The 15,898-nt window shown below is 36.1% G+C and overlaps 1 protein-coding gene across 1 annotated transcript; it reads left to right on the plus strand.

Annotated features, from left to right (window-relative positions):
* Positions 1-2,887: 2,887 nt before the first annotated feature.
* Positions 2,888-5,446, plus strand: LOC148878033 (sesquiterpene synthase 2-like). Its single transcript, XM_088948043.1, has 6 exons — positions 2,888-3,091; positions 3,348-3,726; positions 3,850-4,068; positions 4,208-4,346; positions 4,595-4,843; positions 5,004-5,446. The coding sequence occupies exons 1-6, from the start codon at positions 2,905-2,907 to the stop codon at positions 5,295-5,297; spliced, it is 1,467 nt and encodes a 488-aa protein (XP_088804169.1). The 5' UTR covers positions 2,888-2,904; the 3' UTR covers positions 5,298-5,446.
* The last annotated feature ends 10,452 nt before the right edge of the window (positions 5,447-15,898 follow it).

Consider the following 15,898-nt stretch of genomic DNA (forward strand, 5'->3'; position numbering starts at 1 on the left):
CCGTTTAACTTCATAGACCACGGTGACCGGATCAGAGGCTGCTTTGCTAGTCAGTGGTCACCGTTCTAGGTGAATGACATAGACAAAGAAAAGAAAAAATAATTAACCTGAAATAAGATATTAGACATTTTGGACCCACGATGTACTGTTTCAACAAAAAGCAAGACCGTAAGAAGATCAAATGACGTAATTATTGATAATAATTAAATATCCAAAATTTTCAGTAAATGTCATTAGTTATTAATGTTTCATTAACTATTGATTGTTCAATAAATATGCGTATGAATAAATTAAAATTTTCAAAAATTTATATATTAATAAAAATATCAAAATAAATTGATCATTTTATTTATTTTAATTATCCTATACTTATAATGTTTGGGAAGTTTCCACTTTTGTTACAACGATGAAACTAGAGGTAGGATGATGTGGCCAAAGACTAAGAACCTAATGATGTGGCAAAATGAGGGGCTTAGGTAGGTGTAGGATAACCCATATTGAACCCAGCTTCATGTGTTTACTTTTCATTATTTCAAAGTTGAATTTAAATTAATAAATTTTACTTTTATTAAATTTTTATTTATTTAGTAAATTGTTATTGAGTTATGATATTATTCTAAGTTTATTGGTGTTTAAAATTTTTAATAATGTTAGAAATTTTTATTATAAATTATGTATAATATAATTATTGTTAATTTTAACAATTATTATTATTATTATTATTAAAATTAAAAAAAATAGTAATTTGTTTTAGGAAATTTTCTTAAACTAACCTTGCTGTTTAGCTAATTGTTAAACTGTAGGCTTACTATTTATAAATTTTCTTAGAGCACCCAAACTGTTTTTGGAAATAGTGTCATGGTACTTATACTTAAGGCTAAGCTATGTTGATTTTGTTGTTTAACCTAACTTTGCACCATTTCCCTTAGGCCGAACTGTGTTGATTTTATAAGATAAGGAGTCTAAGACCACCATGTTTAGGGTGAATAGGGTGATCAATAATATAAGAAACAATTAATGAAGCATGTTCAAAGTTGAATATCGCCTTATTGTATCTTTCAACTTGTTACTTTCCAACGACTTTACTTGTTAGAAAGAAATTTGTTTCTTTCTTACCCATATGCTTCATAAGAACATCCAGAAATGCAAAGAAAGTGATTGTAACAAACTTGGTCACCCATAACCTAAGTTCATTCCACCATGTATTAAGGATGAACCCGAGAAGAATACTTCTAACAAATGTTGAGAAAGGGAATTGAAGATACATACAAAAAAGGGAAACACAACAAACCATGGACTTGAAAGTTGAAGCATGTCATAAATATCAAAAAAAGCAAAATTGGTTAAAATCACACATACACTTGAGTTATAGTTAAGCAATTATAAGACGACAAATAGACTACAGTAATTTTTTTAAAAGGAATTTTCCTTGTTAAAAGTAATACTTCTACCCTACAGATCTATCTATCTATCTATCTAATCTATCCATAAATAATAAAGCGATGGGCAAACGATACACTATCTATCTTACTATCTAATCTTCTCAGTCACATGATGGAAGTTGGGTGAAAGTTTCTACCTAATTAAGGTGCCTGTAACACCAAATTCAAAGACATGACATGAGCAGATCACATTGTCCTTTGAATTTAATTACTCACATTGTATTCATTAGTCACCATCCTAGGTGAATGATATAAACAAGGGAAAAGTACAGAATCACACGATGCAGAATTCTGAATTTGACATCAATTCAGGTCAGGATGCATTCCCCCTGTACTTTGGGCCTAGTAAATTCTGAACCGGGCTGATTTGTACTTCTCCCTATTATAAACAAAGGAAAGAAAAGAGAATTACTGTAGAATAAGATATTATAGACACAGGGAACTCACACACAATGACTTAACACGTACATCCTACCATCTCTTGTATTATAAGTTATTATTCACGGGAGATGTTCCCAATGCATGGTGGATATGTTTGTGAGGCGATCTTGAATGTGGAGCAATTCCCGTTCCACTATTACAATAAGCAAGACTGTAAAAATATCAAATGAGGTAAGTACTGATATTTCTAGCTTTTCACCTCCAATGAAATGAAATCACTCCCTTAACCAGTAGGAGAGATGTTAATAGTACATTGTGATGGAATGTGCCAATGAGATGGGTGTGAACAGAAGATTCAAACTATTGTATAATATAACTATTGTTAATTTTAACAATTATTATTATTATTATTAAAATTAAAAAAAAAATAGTAATTTGTTTTAGGAAATTTTCTTAAACTACCCTTACTGTTTAGCTAATTTTTAAACTGTAGGCTTACTATCTATAATCTTTCTTAGAGCACCCTTACTGTTTTTGGAAATAGTGTCATGGTACATATACTTAAGCTATGTTGATTTTGTTGTTTAACCTAACTTTGCACCATTTCCCTTAGGCCGAACTGTGTTGGTTCTATAAGATAAGGAGTTTAAGACCACCATGTTTAGGGTGAATAGGGTGACCAATAATATAAGAAACAATTAATGATGCATCTTCAAAGTTGAATATCGCCTTATTGTATCTTTCAACTTGTTACTTTCTAACAACTTCTCTTTCCTACCCATATGGTTGATAAGAACATCCAGAAATGCAAAGAAAGTGATTGTAACAAACTTGATCACCCATAACCTAAGTTCATTCCACCATGTATTAAGGATGCATCCGAGAAGAATACTTCTAACAAATGTTGAGAAAGGGAATTGTTGATACATACAAAAAATTCGAGATGGGTGTGAACAGAAGATTCAAACTGGTAATGAGATATTTTTAGCTTTCCACCTCCGATAAAATTCGAGATCACATGTACACTACACGTGCCCTAGAGCACATCCAAACCGTTCATTCTGCCAATAAACCATTGGAAATGTTGAGTTTGATTGACGCAGTCCAACGTCTTGGCTTGGGGTATCATTTTGAGAGAGAGATAGACAAGATGCTAGAACAGATATTCGATGCCCACATTGTCTACTTTAATGATATGGATGATAATCTCAATGCTGTTGCTCTTCTGTTTCGATTACTCAGGCAACATGGTTATAACATACCATGTGGTAAGTCCCAATATTAATATTTCTCTCTGCAGGTTTCTGTTAGTTATGCACATAATCTGGTATATTATATACATGCTGGTTCTTCAAATTAAGTCTTTAGATATTCAAAAATCGCATATGCAGATGTGTTCAAGAAATTGGGTCAAATTGGGTCAGGTTCGGGATTATGACCCATCATCACCCAATTCGATCGATCCCTGCATAATCTATGACTTATGTTTTTTGGTCTCATTTCCTATTTCTGTTGGTCAAGCAGATGTGTTCAAGAAATTCAAAAATGAAGATGGAAAGTTTAGAGAGAGCTTGGCTAGAGATATACAAGGTATGCTGAGTTTGTATGAAGCTGCATACCTTGGGAAATGTGGAGAAGAAGTTCTAGATGAAGCCCTTGCTTTTACCACTGCTCATCTCAAGTCGTCTGTGGCTACGGATACAACATCCCCTACTCTTATAAAACAAGTGAAGCATGCCCTAGAGCAGCCTCTCCACAGGGGAATACCTAAGATAGAGGCACGACATTTCATCTCTTTCTACGAAGAAGACAAATCACGAAATCAAGTTCTGCTCAAGCTTGCAAAGTTAGATTTCAACAGAACACAGTTGTTATATCTCAACGAGCTAAGCCAAGTATCAAGGTAAGCTTCCCAGTTTTCTCTGAGAATTGAACTTGGTGATAACCTTCATAACTATATATATATATATATATATATATATATGTTTGTATCTGCTCTAATATAATCTCTAACACTTACGTACAGGTGGTGGAAGAATATAGATTTTACATCAAAGACACCTTATGCAAGAGACAGACTGGTAGAGTGCTATTTTTGGACAGTTGGAGTTTATCCTGAACCCCAATACTCTCTTGGACGAAAGATTTTCACCAAAGTAATTGCCATCAATACAATTTTAGACGATACTTACGATGCATATGGTACCTTTGATGAACTCCAGCTCCTTACGGATGCAATCCGAAGGTTTGAATTGAGATGAGACCACAATTAAGTTAACATGGATCTATATCAAAATTTTGACAAGTTGATTTACTTATTAGTTAGTTAGATGTTTTCATTGCCCTTCTCACTTTATATAGTTTCATCATGTTTATATATTTAGGTGGGATGCCAATGAAACTGATAAGCTACCAGAATACATGAAAGTGGTATACCTTACACTCTTAGATATTTACAATGAAATTGAAGAAGAGATGAGAAAGGAAGGAAGATGTTTTTGTGTTTCTTATGCAAAAGAATCGGTAAGTTACACATAATTAAGCAGCAATTAATGGCCGGCTGTGATTAATTTATTTATTTGTTCCATTAATTCTCTATATATATCTTGTTAAATTCGAAGGATGATCAATGTAATTAATTAGATGGCAATGCTCTTTATATATAGTTTATAAGAAATCATAATTAAACTCGCAAGTTAACCGCACCTACGCACTCTTTTTAATTAATAACTCTAATTTTAACTTCATTCTGCCCCGGCCACCAACCCCAGATGAAGGATTTGATTGAAGCCTACCAAATTGAAGCCACATGGTTGAAAGAAGGGCACATTCCTACATTTGAAGAGTTTAGCAAGCTTGGCCTAATTACCAGTACATACATTATGATGACAAATACCATCTTCGCATGCATGGGAGAAATGGCAACAAAAGAGGTGTTTGATTGGCTATCAAAGACACCTGATGCTGTTAAGAGTTCATGTATCATCGGTCGATTCTCGGATGACATCATGACTAACGAGGTATGCATCCATCTAATATAATCTAGCTATATATATATATATATATATATATAGCTAGCTCTAGCTAGTTAGCATTAATTTAATAATAAATAGAGCTCTTAAATTAAGCTAATTAACCTTGTATTGGTTTGATTCTATCTATAAATTTGAAATTTTGAAGTTTGAGCAAGAGAGAGGACATGTCTGCTCTGCTATTGAATGTTATACGAAGCAGTATGGTGTGTCAAGGGAAGAGGCAAAGAACGAGTTACGTAAGATTGTCACAAACGCATGGAAGGTTTTGAACGAGGAATGTATCACACCGACTGCCGCACCAATGCCTCTGCTAATGCCAGTTGTCAACCTTGCACGCATTATAGAAGTCGTCTACAAGCATGGAGATGCCTTCACCAACGTCATTACAGGGTTGAAAACTCACATCAAACTTGTGCTCATTGATCCCATCCCAATCTGATCAAACCCGGCCTATCAGAATCACATTTGCTATGATCGAGGTCATGCTTCAAGTGTTGTATTTAATGTTTTAATTACTTGAAAATTAAATTCGGACATGTTTCAGTGAAGTTTATTTTAATTAGAATTTTGCCATTTGTATTACAACAATGAGAATTTTGGCATATGCATGCATGCAAGTCATTACAGTAATTAGAGCATAATTTCAGGAGAAAATTTATGATATGAGAAAGATATGGTATAAAGAGAGCTTTGACCAATCAAAACCCATCCATGGTTTTGATAAATAACTCCTGATTGACCACCACGTTTGACGAGTCCACTTGATTGGTTATTGGTTGATAATTCAGGCAGTTTTCTTCCATCTAACGATGGTTGAGAACCTGTTAACATGTGCGCATGGCCAGATCCAATTACCTCTCTCACCAATAAAGCTCTATTGACCTAAGGCAGTAATAATACTACAAATCATTCAAGGTGTCAACAGTTTTAATTCAGGGATCTCCCACCCATCGTAATTAAGAGATCCGAAGAACATCTTCATTCAAACAAGGAACTTTTTTTTTTGGAAGAGAGCCTTTAGAGAGAGAGAGAAAAAGGAGAGAGAAAAATATTTGTGGAGAGAAGAACTAGAAAAACAAGTAGAAAAGAAGATCTGAGATGCCATTATTGAATAACACATGTCGATGTGATTGGGCCCATGAAATGTCATCTAATTGGATATAACCAACATTTCCTAAATGACGACCCGACACCTAAAACATTGAGATGTGGCAAAATCTAAAGCTGAGGATTTCATAACTCCGTATTTTAATTATTTAAGGGCATCATTTCAGGAGTATTTTCGGCCTTAAAATAATCAAAATGTGTCATTTTCTCAATTAAGGAAGTCACATTGCTTAAATGCAGTTTTTGTGAATCTGGTGTGAAGTCCAGTTGAGAGAGGGGTGTTTTTGTGAAAAATTGAGAGCAGGAGGGCGCCTCCTATCTGCTAAACCCAAAATAGCACCCCACCAATTGTATTAGCATTCTCCCCCCTCATTAGCAAACCCCAAGGCGCCTTCTATCTCATTCTTTTCATTCTTAACAAACCCTAACCACCCCTATCTACTCAATCTCTACTTTCCATCCCTTCTAATGTCCATCATTCCTTTTAGGGCACTCTCTTTTTAGCTTTTTAACGCTAGGGCGCCACCTAACATCTAATACTCACCATTTAACCCCTACTCATTAGATCTTAGCCCTCCATTTCATTTTCTTTCTCAGCCATCCACTCTAAGGTGCCACACACTCCTTTTAATCTCCACCTTTCAACCCTAGGCGCCTTAATCTCCACCCTCCATTTCTAGGTGCCCAAATCTTGGCCCTACATAATATTGGGCACCCTCTCCTTCTCTTCTCAACCTTAGGATCAACCCAAAACCATCCTAACCCTTCATTAGAAACCCTAGGCTGCCCATATCTTTGCTAAAACCCAACTGTTACCCCCCCTCTTTCTCTCTAATTCCAATTGTATCCATCATTCTTTATAAAAATTACCCAAGGGCTCCTAAGAAGGAGTTGGATTCTTCCCCCTGGTAAGATGGAAGGCTAATCTTGAGAAGTTAAAGGGTAGAGGAAGAGGAGGATGCCCATGCAAGAGGAAGGGTTCCTGCTTGTAGTTCACCTAAGCCACTACTATCGCCTCTAGATTGGATCTCAACCATTAGTTTTAGATTTAATTTCTATTCTTTCATTTCCAGTTCCATTTTTTCCTTTTTGCAATTTACTTTCATTCAGTTTGATTCTTGTTTTCTTTTCTACAGATCTGGAATTCGGCCATGTAAGACAAAAGGCCTAACTCGAGAATTTTGAGTGTCAAACGAGAGATCCAGAGACTACTATCTCTGATCGGATTACAAACATTTTATTTCATTCCTTTTATTTATTTATTTATTTTTCTACACTTTTCACTTCCAACACAGTTCAAATTTTATTTTAATGAATTTCAGTTTGATTGATTAAATCCTATCTTTCTACAACTCTCAAGTGTGTTTCTTTCCCAGATTTAAGTAGATAACAATTTTTCCCTTGCTTCCTTGTAGATACGACCCGTTCTCACCATTTACTACATTCATAATTGTTTGAGAATCGAAAAAAATTTATTAATATTAAAATTGGTGTTCCAAAGTGGTTAACGACACGCCTCTAGACACACCAAGTTTTTGGCTCCGTTGCTGGGGAGCAATGGAGAAAATTTATTTGCTTTATCCGGATCTATTTCATTATTTCTTCTATTTTTGTTTAATTACTTGATTTGTAATTTCATTTTAATTATTGTTTCTCTTTGATTTTGCAGGACGTAATAGCGAAAGGTGGAGTACCAGAGCATTGGGGGACCATAGGAGAGAAGAGAAGATTAATTGGATTGCATTTCAGGTGTAGTTGTCCCATTTTATTTTTTATTTTTTTTACTTTTATTTTTGAACTCTTTTTCTTGGTAGAATAGTGATTTTTGAATTTTTAATTAATTTTTTTCTAGATCCGATTTATTTTTTTAGTATTATTTTTCTTTCGTTTTGTTTCTAGATCTATTTTCTTCTTTATTTTTATTTCTTGTTTGAATTTCTGTTTTAGTAGGTTTCTTTAATTTTTAGATAAAAAATTTTTGTTTATTTTATTTTATTTTATTTATTACCTCGTAATCATTTTTTTTAGTAGATATTTTTTTCTCGCTTGTTATAATTTATTTTTGGTAGTTGTTAATTCTTTTTAGCACAATTATTTTTTTATTTGTTGTTTGCAATAATTATTTGTTGCTTTATCTAATTTTCTTTTTTAGTTATTTAATTGAATTTCAGTTTAAATTACAAATTTGAATTTAAATTTAAACTTTGATTCAAATCTGAATTTGAATTTGAATTTAAATTTCAAATCATGAATTTTAAAAAAGTTAAAAATAAAGTAAAAAATAATAAAAAAGTAAAAAATAAAAAGAAAATAAAAAGCTAATTAATATTTTAAAAGTTTTGCATTTGAATTTCAGCATTTAGGGTGTGATATTCTAGAGCATGCATCATATAGGTTTATTTAATTGTTGAAATCATTTTGTTAGTGTGAATGTGATAGGTTTTCATTTTATTATTTTAATTATTCCATTTGCTTAATTAGTTTGTTTCATTATTTTATGTTATACTGTAGAATTGCATATTAGAAATAATTGTTCATGCATTGTAATAGCTGCATTTGCTTTGTTTATTTTGTTTTCTTTTCGTTAATCCACTTAAAGGCAATCCAACTTAAATAAAATAAGGTGGGGATTTCATCACCCATCCTTGGCCCAAAAAATCACCATCCTTCATGTGCGGTTCACCCTAAACCCTAATTTAAAATATGGATAGCAAGATCCTTTAGGAAGCACGACATTTGGTTCAAGGGTGTGTTGAATTTTAGGGAAGCTTGTGATTACTTTCCATAACCGGCGGTTGGTGTCTAAGAAAATATGTTAAATGGTTAAGCCTAAGCGAGTTTTGTGGTTACTTAATTAGATCCTTGCAAGAGCAAGGTAAGCATCCCACATCTCCACCTCTTACCTGGCAAACCAAAGGAAGTGGTGTAATTCCATGTAACCTAAAAGGATTCACATTTGTTGAACCACTAGTTTAGGTAACCCTAGGTTAGCCCATAGGTCATGTGTGTGAATTGCTTGTATTTTTTTAATTTAAAAAATTCAAATTTCAAATTTGAATCAAAGATGTGAAACTACAAGCTTTCCATGACATGACCAGTGGGCATCACGTGTATTATGTCCTCTCCACCCCTGATTTAGTGGACTCCTCGCTAATTTCTATATAATACCATAATACATGTATAAAAACAGGATTTTGTTTTCTTTTTTTTTTTTTGGTATTACTAGTAAATGTGCACGTGCATTTGCATGTGGTAGTATCTCTAGGACAAAATTATTTATAACTCATGGGCAGGTAGGTTCTAAACGGTTATAAGTCGGTAGTTTTGGAAGTGAGAATAAAGGATATATATATATATATATATGTCCTTTTTATGCCCGTTATATGCTTGAACAAGGGGGGCAGAAATCATCCAATAAAAATTCAAGAAAGAAGGGGCATTCGATCTTTTATAGGTAGTATAGATATAGATATTACAAGGGGGAATTAAGTGAAGAAGGCAAAAAACTGAGAAGGGTGTACATGAGGTCCATTGGCCTTGCCACAGAGATCATGCATGTCCACGGATTTGATCCCATGCCACCGTATTTGGAGAGTGACCATATCTCAGTGAGTCTAGATCTCCTCACAGAGCACTCCTATAATTGAGTCATGTGCAACAAGTCAAGGGTTGAGATGCATCCACATTCGGTTACTATGTGTTCAAGCAGCAACAATAGACAAACCTACGATGTCAAATGTTGTTGTCATGGTGGGTAGTGAATCCATCTCTCTTCAACAACCTAAACAACCAGAATTTTCAGTTGAACATTTTATTATTAATTCAGAACAATCTTCATCCAATGCTGAAATTGGATCCATTGACGATGTAACCATTTCAAATGTTGCACCTAGATGATCAAACATTTTTCACCTTTGCTATATCATATTCTGAATTTATTACAAAAAACATTGGCCTGAGTGCAAGATCTACGTCCATGAGCATTATTTACAATTCAGGCTGCGTTTCCCTTTACCCCGCTCGTCCTAGAGTTGCTGAATCATTATAAGTTGACTATTAGCTAGCCTGTGCCAAACCTAGTGAGAACAATTGTGGTGATCTTGGTGACGACCCATCTTCGAAACCTTCCAATGATAGTGAACATCTTCCAAAGCCCATTAACACTGAGGAAAAACCCCAATGGTGAGGGGTTATGGTATTTCCAAGGCTGAAGGGGGAGAGTGTTGGACAATCCATCCTCTTTGCAAAATTGGATGAAGAAGTACCTTTTTGTGAGTTGCAAATGAAGTTGGCCCTTTAGGATCAATTGGGGATGCCCGAATATGCTAGCCAACAGGATCGCGTTGTGTAGCAATGACGAGGAAAAGGCCATTATGAATGGGCTTCGGTTGAGTGGAACGGTTCATGCTAGACTCTTGGTGAGGGAGGAAGCCTTGGTGAAGGCTAGCCTTAATCCTACCCCCTCAGTACAGACATTCCTGTCGCTTTGCTACTTATGCTTTCTATTGAATTTTGAAAAATTTCTAACTATTTCTGGTTTCTTTCTTGAAAAGATGGATGGAAATAAGAAGGCAAAGTTGCTGGAGGCTGTGGCATCTAAGGGAGTTGTCAAGAATATGCCTCAGTGCCAATAGGAGAAGGTGGCCACCAAACAATGGGTCGAGGCTGCAGTGGCCCGTGACAAGATGATGGCGCAAAAGAACCCTGTGGAGGCAGCCCGAGACCCTCAGGCAAAAACATTTTAGTTGAGCAAGCAACGTTGGCCCAAGGGGACCTCGGGCAGATTACACCAAGGGGTGCCTTGATCTTTTGACCCCCAGGACGAAGAGCCCCTCACCACTTGTTGGGCAGCAATAGTGGAGCATTCGAGAGGGGAATTTCCTATCCATGGCTGGACAACTCAAACTCGGCATGGTTCTCCAAGCAGTCGTCAGTCCAAGATGCAACGCACTATGGACTCGGTCCGGGTTAAGGCCACTGAAGTATGCACATACTTCTCTGGGTCCACTATGTTGTCAAGGTCTTCTTGGAGGAATGTGACTAGCAAATTTTCCTTTTTGTGTATAGATGGTCTCCTGCTCGGTCAACCTTTATGACAAGGTGGAAGTGCAAATCCAACAACTTCAGCAGGCGCAAGAGGTGTTTGAAGGGTAAGAATCCATAATACAGATAGCCGAACCATGCTAGATGGTTGTGAAAATTTAAAAAAATTTCCTAATCCTTTTGGGAATTAAATTCCCTGTGTTTTGAAAAACTGCATTTTTTAGGACTGGAGGATCGGTCTTGCACTAAACCAGACCAAATTTGAAACCGAATAAAGAGGGAGATTTGTACTTGATACAAATACCATAAAAACATAGATCCCAAGTTCATGCCCAAATCAGTCCTAAAACAAGCTTCCACTAAAGATGGCAAAATGTATAGGTGAAGTTGATTCAACAATATAGTTTTTAGCAAAATTGAGATCCAACTACTTGAATCAAACTAAGGATGATGAGACTAATATCCCCTAAATTTCTTACAAAAATAAGAGAAAAAGCTATGAGACAAAAGGGTGCAGAGAGAACTAGGAACTACAAAAATATGAAACTATCTTGGACTAGTCCACCCCCTTCTCTTTTATAATCTCTTATTGAGCTATCTCCTAATCTAGTTAGGAGATAGTCCAGATCTACATCAGATCTGAACTCTAATTACAACAATACCTTATCTTCTTATAAGATTAGGTGCTCCATGCCCAGATTTGCCCCATGGCACATGAAAACTCAAGTTGTCATGTGATAGCTTAATTAATCATATTAATTATGAGCATAACCCAATCAACTATAAGACTCACAACCCAATGGTGTTGCATGGCCAACTTAGGCCTGACTTGTATGGCGTGGCACCCCACAATGACCTCACATAAGTCCACATGGGTTTGGTCCAACTTCTATGAAAAGGCTTGATCGAATTCATTTCTAAATGTAGTGAACCCCTAAACACATCATCACATGCTTAATATGGGCCCAACATTTACACTTAAATGATACTTAAATTTAACAATCCTATGAAGATCTAAGGATAATTTACTTAACTAAGATAAAGCCCATCAGGTAATCAATATACCTGATGATCAAACACTGCCCGACATAATCAAATTGAATTTGGATAATTCAAATATCTAATTGGTCGAATTCAGATATCCTATTCTTACCGAATAGTTAATTGGATTTGAATTTAGATATGACATGATTTGATTCGATAAATATCCGATCGACTGATTATTTAATTCTTATATATAATATATAAAATATTTTATAATTTTTATATAATAATTAAGTTATATAAATAATTTATTTATTTATATACTTTATATCAATACAATATTTATTTTATATATTTATTAATTATCTAAAATAATTAATTAATCGAATTCGAATCAAATTGGATATTCAAATACTTAATCGGATTTGAATTTGTATATTAATTTTTAATATCCGTCAAATATTGATTCAAATTCAAATATCAAATTTGAATTCGAATATTGCTTGATCTTATTCAAATTTGATCCTTTTACACCCCCATCGACAGGGAAGGACCTCTTCCCAAGCTGCAAGGTGCAGTGCCACACTCACTACTCAAATGGATCCTAAAAATTAAAATCTTTTGCAAACATTTTTTGTAAAACATTAATATATATTATAAATATATTTTGAAAGCCAAATATCAAACACAATTGAAATACATTGCATGCAGTTTAGGTTTCTATAAAAGAGAGTAATCCGTATCATTTACTTTGTCTAATAAAGGGTTTGATCATATCACTATGATCACCCCACTCAAGTGAATACTCATATTGCCCCAAAATACCCAAGTTGTGACTCTTGATGGGTTTCACTAATTGGTATATCAAAGACAACCTAATCCAATACCTAGTGCAGTACCATAATCAAATTTAGGGGTTATGTATAACTTTCCAATCTGACAACACAACCCCCACCCACAAAGCAGAGCCCAGCCCAGTCCATTTAACAGAAAATCAGAAATGAACAATCACATTTGGTGGGTTGGTTTGGACTTTGGAAGGTGGGAGAGTAAGGTCTGAGCCCAAATCCCACACTCATAAAAACCAGCAGTTAAATCGAACAAATATTTGGGGTGGCAACCCAAATTTCTTAATTTCTTAATTCCAAGGAACACCCTTCTTACTTTCGTAAGTCTCTTTACCTGCTTAATTTTTAAGTGGAGTACATGTAGATCATCATCAAAAATCTAATTAAAATCATTGGATGAAAAAAAAATGTAAAATGACAAGCATGGCGACTATGGGTTGAGGGGAAATGCTTGGAATTTGCAGATGCAGTAGTGTTAATGGACACAAGGTGGAAGGCAGAGGTGTTGAGATGCATCCACATTGGGCTTTTGTGTGTTCAAGAAGATGCAGCTGATAGGCCCACCATGTCGTCTGTAATTCTTATGTTAACAATTGAACCTGTACCTCTTCCTCAACCTACAAAACCAGCATTTGCCTTGGGAAGACTCATTCTTCAACCAAATCACTCTTCTTCATCAGTCATTTGTTCTGCCAATATTGCCACTATTTCTGATGTTTCCTCACGTTGAGAGTTGAGACTCTCTCTCTCTTTTTGATGTTTTACCACTATTTCTATTTCTGATGTATTGAAACCAAGGCAACTATCCACTTTATATAATATAGACTTGAAAAAAAAATGAAAATCTTGACATCGCTGTCCCTTGAGGCATTGAAGTTGATTTTTATTTGCTTCATCCTAGGAGGATAGCAAGACCATGTGCGGCACTTGTAAGAAGAGGTTTTTTTTAAGGAAGGCACGAAACAGAATGAAATGGCCAAATAGGACTCGTCTAGCAAACCCTATATACCTGAGATAAGGCTCAAATGAAATGATGATATGTCTTGAGGAATTCTGTCATTGTTGTCCTTACTTTTTCAATTTCAAGCACTATTGGAGAATCAGTATTTTATTGTTATAAGCACTCTTCCATTTGTATTTTTACTTTTGCTGTGTTTAGAAAAAATGCAAATAAGTATGAAAACAAATATGTAGAGTGTAAAACGGTTCATATAAATTGTAAAATTGGGTTAGTTTGGCATTGACAAATTTACCTTCTTACCAAACAGATTTTAGTTGTAATGGATGCAAACATAAATTCCAATAAAGCATATGCCTTTTGTTTTTTAATCAAAAGCCCACTTGAATGCAAATTTACTTCTTTTTTATTGATGTACTTTTACATCTTATTATCAATGTCAATATGCATTGGTTCCATGTAGTAGAAAGCTTGTGAGCGGATCAATCCAGCTCAGCTCTTTTTGAACGACGGGAGCGATCTCATCTGCCCCCCTGAGAATGCTAAGCCGAGGAAAGTTCTCTATATACACAGTCCTCATGGTGTTATCACCAGTGCTGGCTAATCGGGATAGGGCATCGGCCTCAGTGTTCTCTGACCTCGGGATTTGTTGGATGAAGTGTGACCGGAAGTTGAGCAGAGCTCCTCTTACTTTGGCTAACTATGCTACCATGGTTGGCTCGCGAGCTTCGCACTCACCCATAACCTAATTGACCATGAGTTGTGAATCGCTGCAGACGACAATGTGTTTGGCTTTCACTTCCTTTGCCAGATCCAACCCGGCTAGTAGCACCTCATACTCTGCTTCGTTGTTAGATGCCACGAACTCAAAGCATAGTGCGTACTCCAATTTCACACCACTTGGCCCATACAGAACAATCCCAGCTCTGCTGCCCTACCGGTTTGACGAGCCATCTACGTGAAGGATCCAAGGTTCCTCGTCCCAGTTCGCGCTTGGCCTAACTAGGAGGGATGCCGCACTGGTTGCTACTTCACAGCGCTTGAGCTCAACCAGCCCGAGAACACCAGGCTCACCTGCATTGGGGGCCTCATGTTCCACCAGCCTGGGGACTTCGGAGCTAAAGGTGCATTCTGCGATGAAATCTGCTAAGGCTTGGGCCTTGATAGCAGTTCGCGGCTTGTACTGGAGTTCGTATTCACTGAGGTTGATAGCCCACTTTGTCAGCCTTCCCGAGACCTCGAGCTTGAGCAATACTTGCCTTAGAGGTTTGTTGGTAAGGACAATAGTGGTGTGAACTTCGAAGTACAGGCGGAGCTTTTGGGCTGCTATGACCAGTGCATAGGCTAACTTTTCTATCTCTAGGTACCTTCTCTCTGTTCCCTGTAACACTTTACTAACATAATAGATGGCTCATTGGACCCGATCTACTTCTCTTATTAGTACCGAACTGACCACCTCGTCACTTGTCGAGAGGTATATCTCTAAAATATCACCCTCTTCGGGTCGGGTTGAGACTGGGATCCTGGCAAGGTGCCTTTTGAGCTCGTCGAACGTGAACTGGCACTCTTCGGTCCATTCAAAACCTTTGTTCTTTATGGCTTTAAAGAAGGGCAGGCAATGATCTGCTAAATTGGAAATGAAGCGGCTCAAGGCGGCTAACCGGCCGTTCAACTTCTGAACCTCCTTTAATTTCTGGGATGGTCTCATTTCTAGGATGGCTTTGATTTTGTTCGGATTGGCCTCAATGCCTCGCCGGTTAACAATGTACCCTAGGAGTTTACCCAAGGTGACACCGAAAACACACTTGTTTGGATTTAATTTCATATTAAATCTACGCAAAATTTCAAAAACTAAATGTAAATCTTGTATTAAATCATGTGAAAATTGAGTTTTGACGACCATGTCGTCTACATAACACTCTACTTTTTTGCCAATTAGTGGCTTAAACAGTTTGTTTACAAGTCTTTGAAAAGTGGTCCCTAGCATTTTTCAACCCGAAGGCCGAACTCGGTTATGAAAGCAGGTTTCTCTTCATCAGCTGAGTCCATCCTGATTTGATTGTAGCCTGAATAGGCATCCAAGAAGCTTAGCAACTCATG

Source organism: Nelumbo lutea, chromosome 1, assembly GCF_056320005.1.
Source record: "Nelumbo lutea isolate HS-2025 chromosome 1, American lotus-T2T, whole genome shotgun sequence".
NCBI lineage: Eukaryota > Viridiplantae > Streptophyta > Magnoliopsida > Proteales > Nelumbonaceae > Nelumbo > Nelumbo lutea.

Bases quoted from the DNA above. Each gene is read 5' to 3' on its own strand.
- LOC148878033 (XM_088948043.1), top strand. From the start codon at position 2,905: ATGTTGAGTTTGATTGACGCAGTCCAACGTCTTGGCTTGGGGTATCAT. The intron at 3,092-3,347 runs GTAAGTCCCAAT...TTGGTCAAGCAG, and splicing joins TGGTTATAACATACCATGTG to ATGTGTTCAAGAAATTCAAA. The intron at 3,727-3,849 runs GTAAGCTTCCCA...ACTTACGTACAG, and splicing joins GAGCTAAGCCAAGTATCAAG to GTGGTGGAAGAATATAGATT.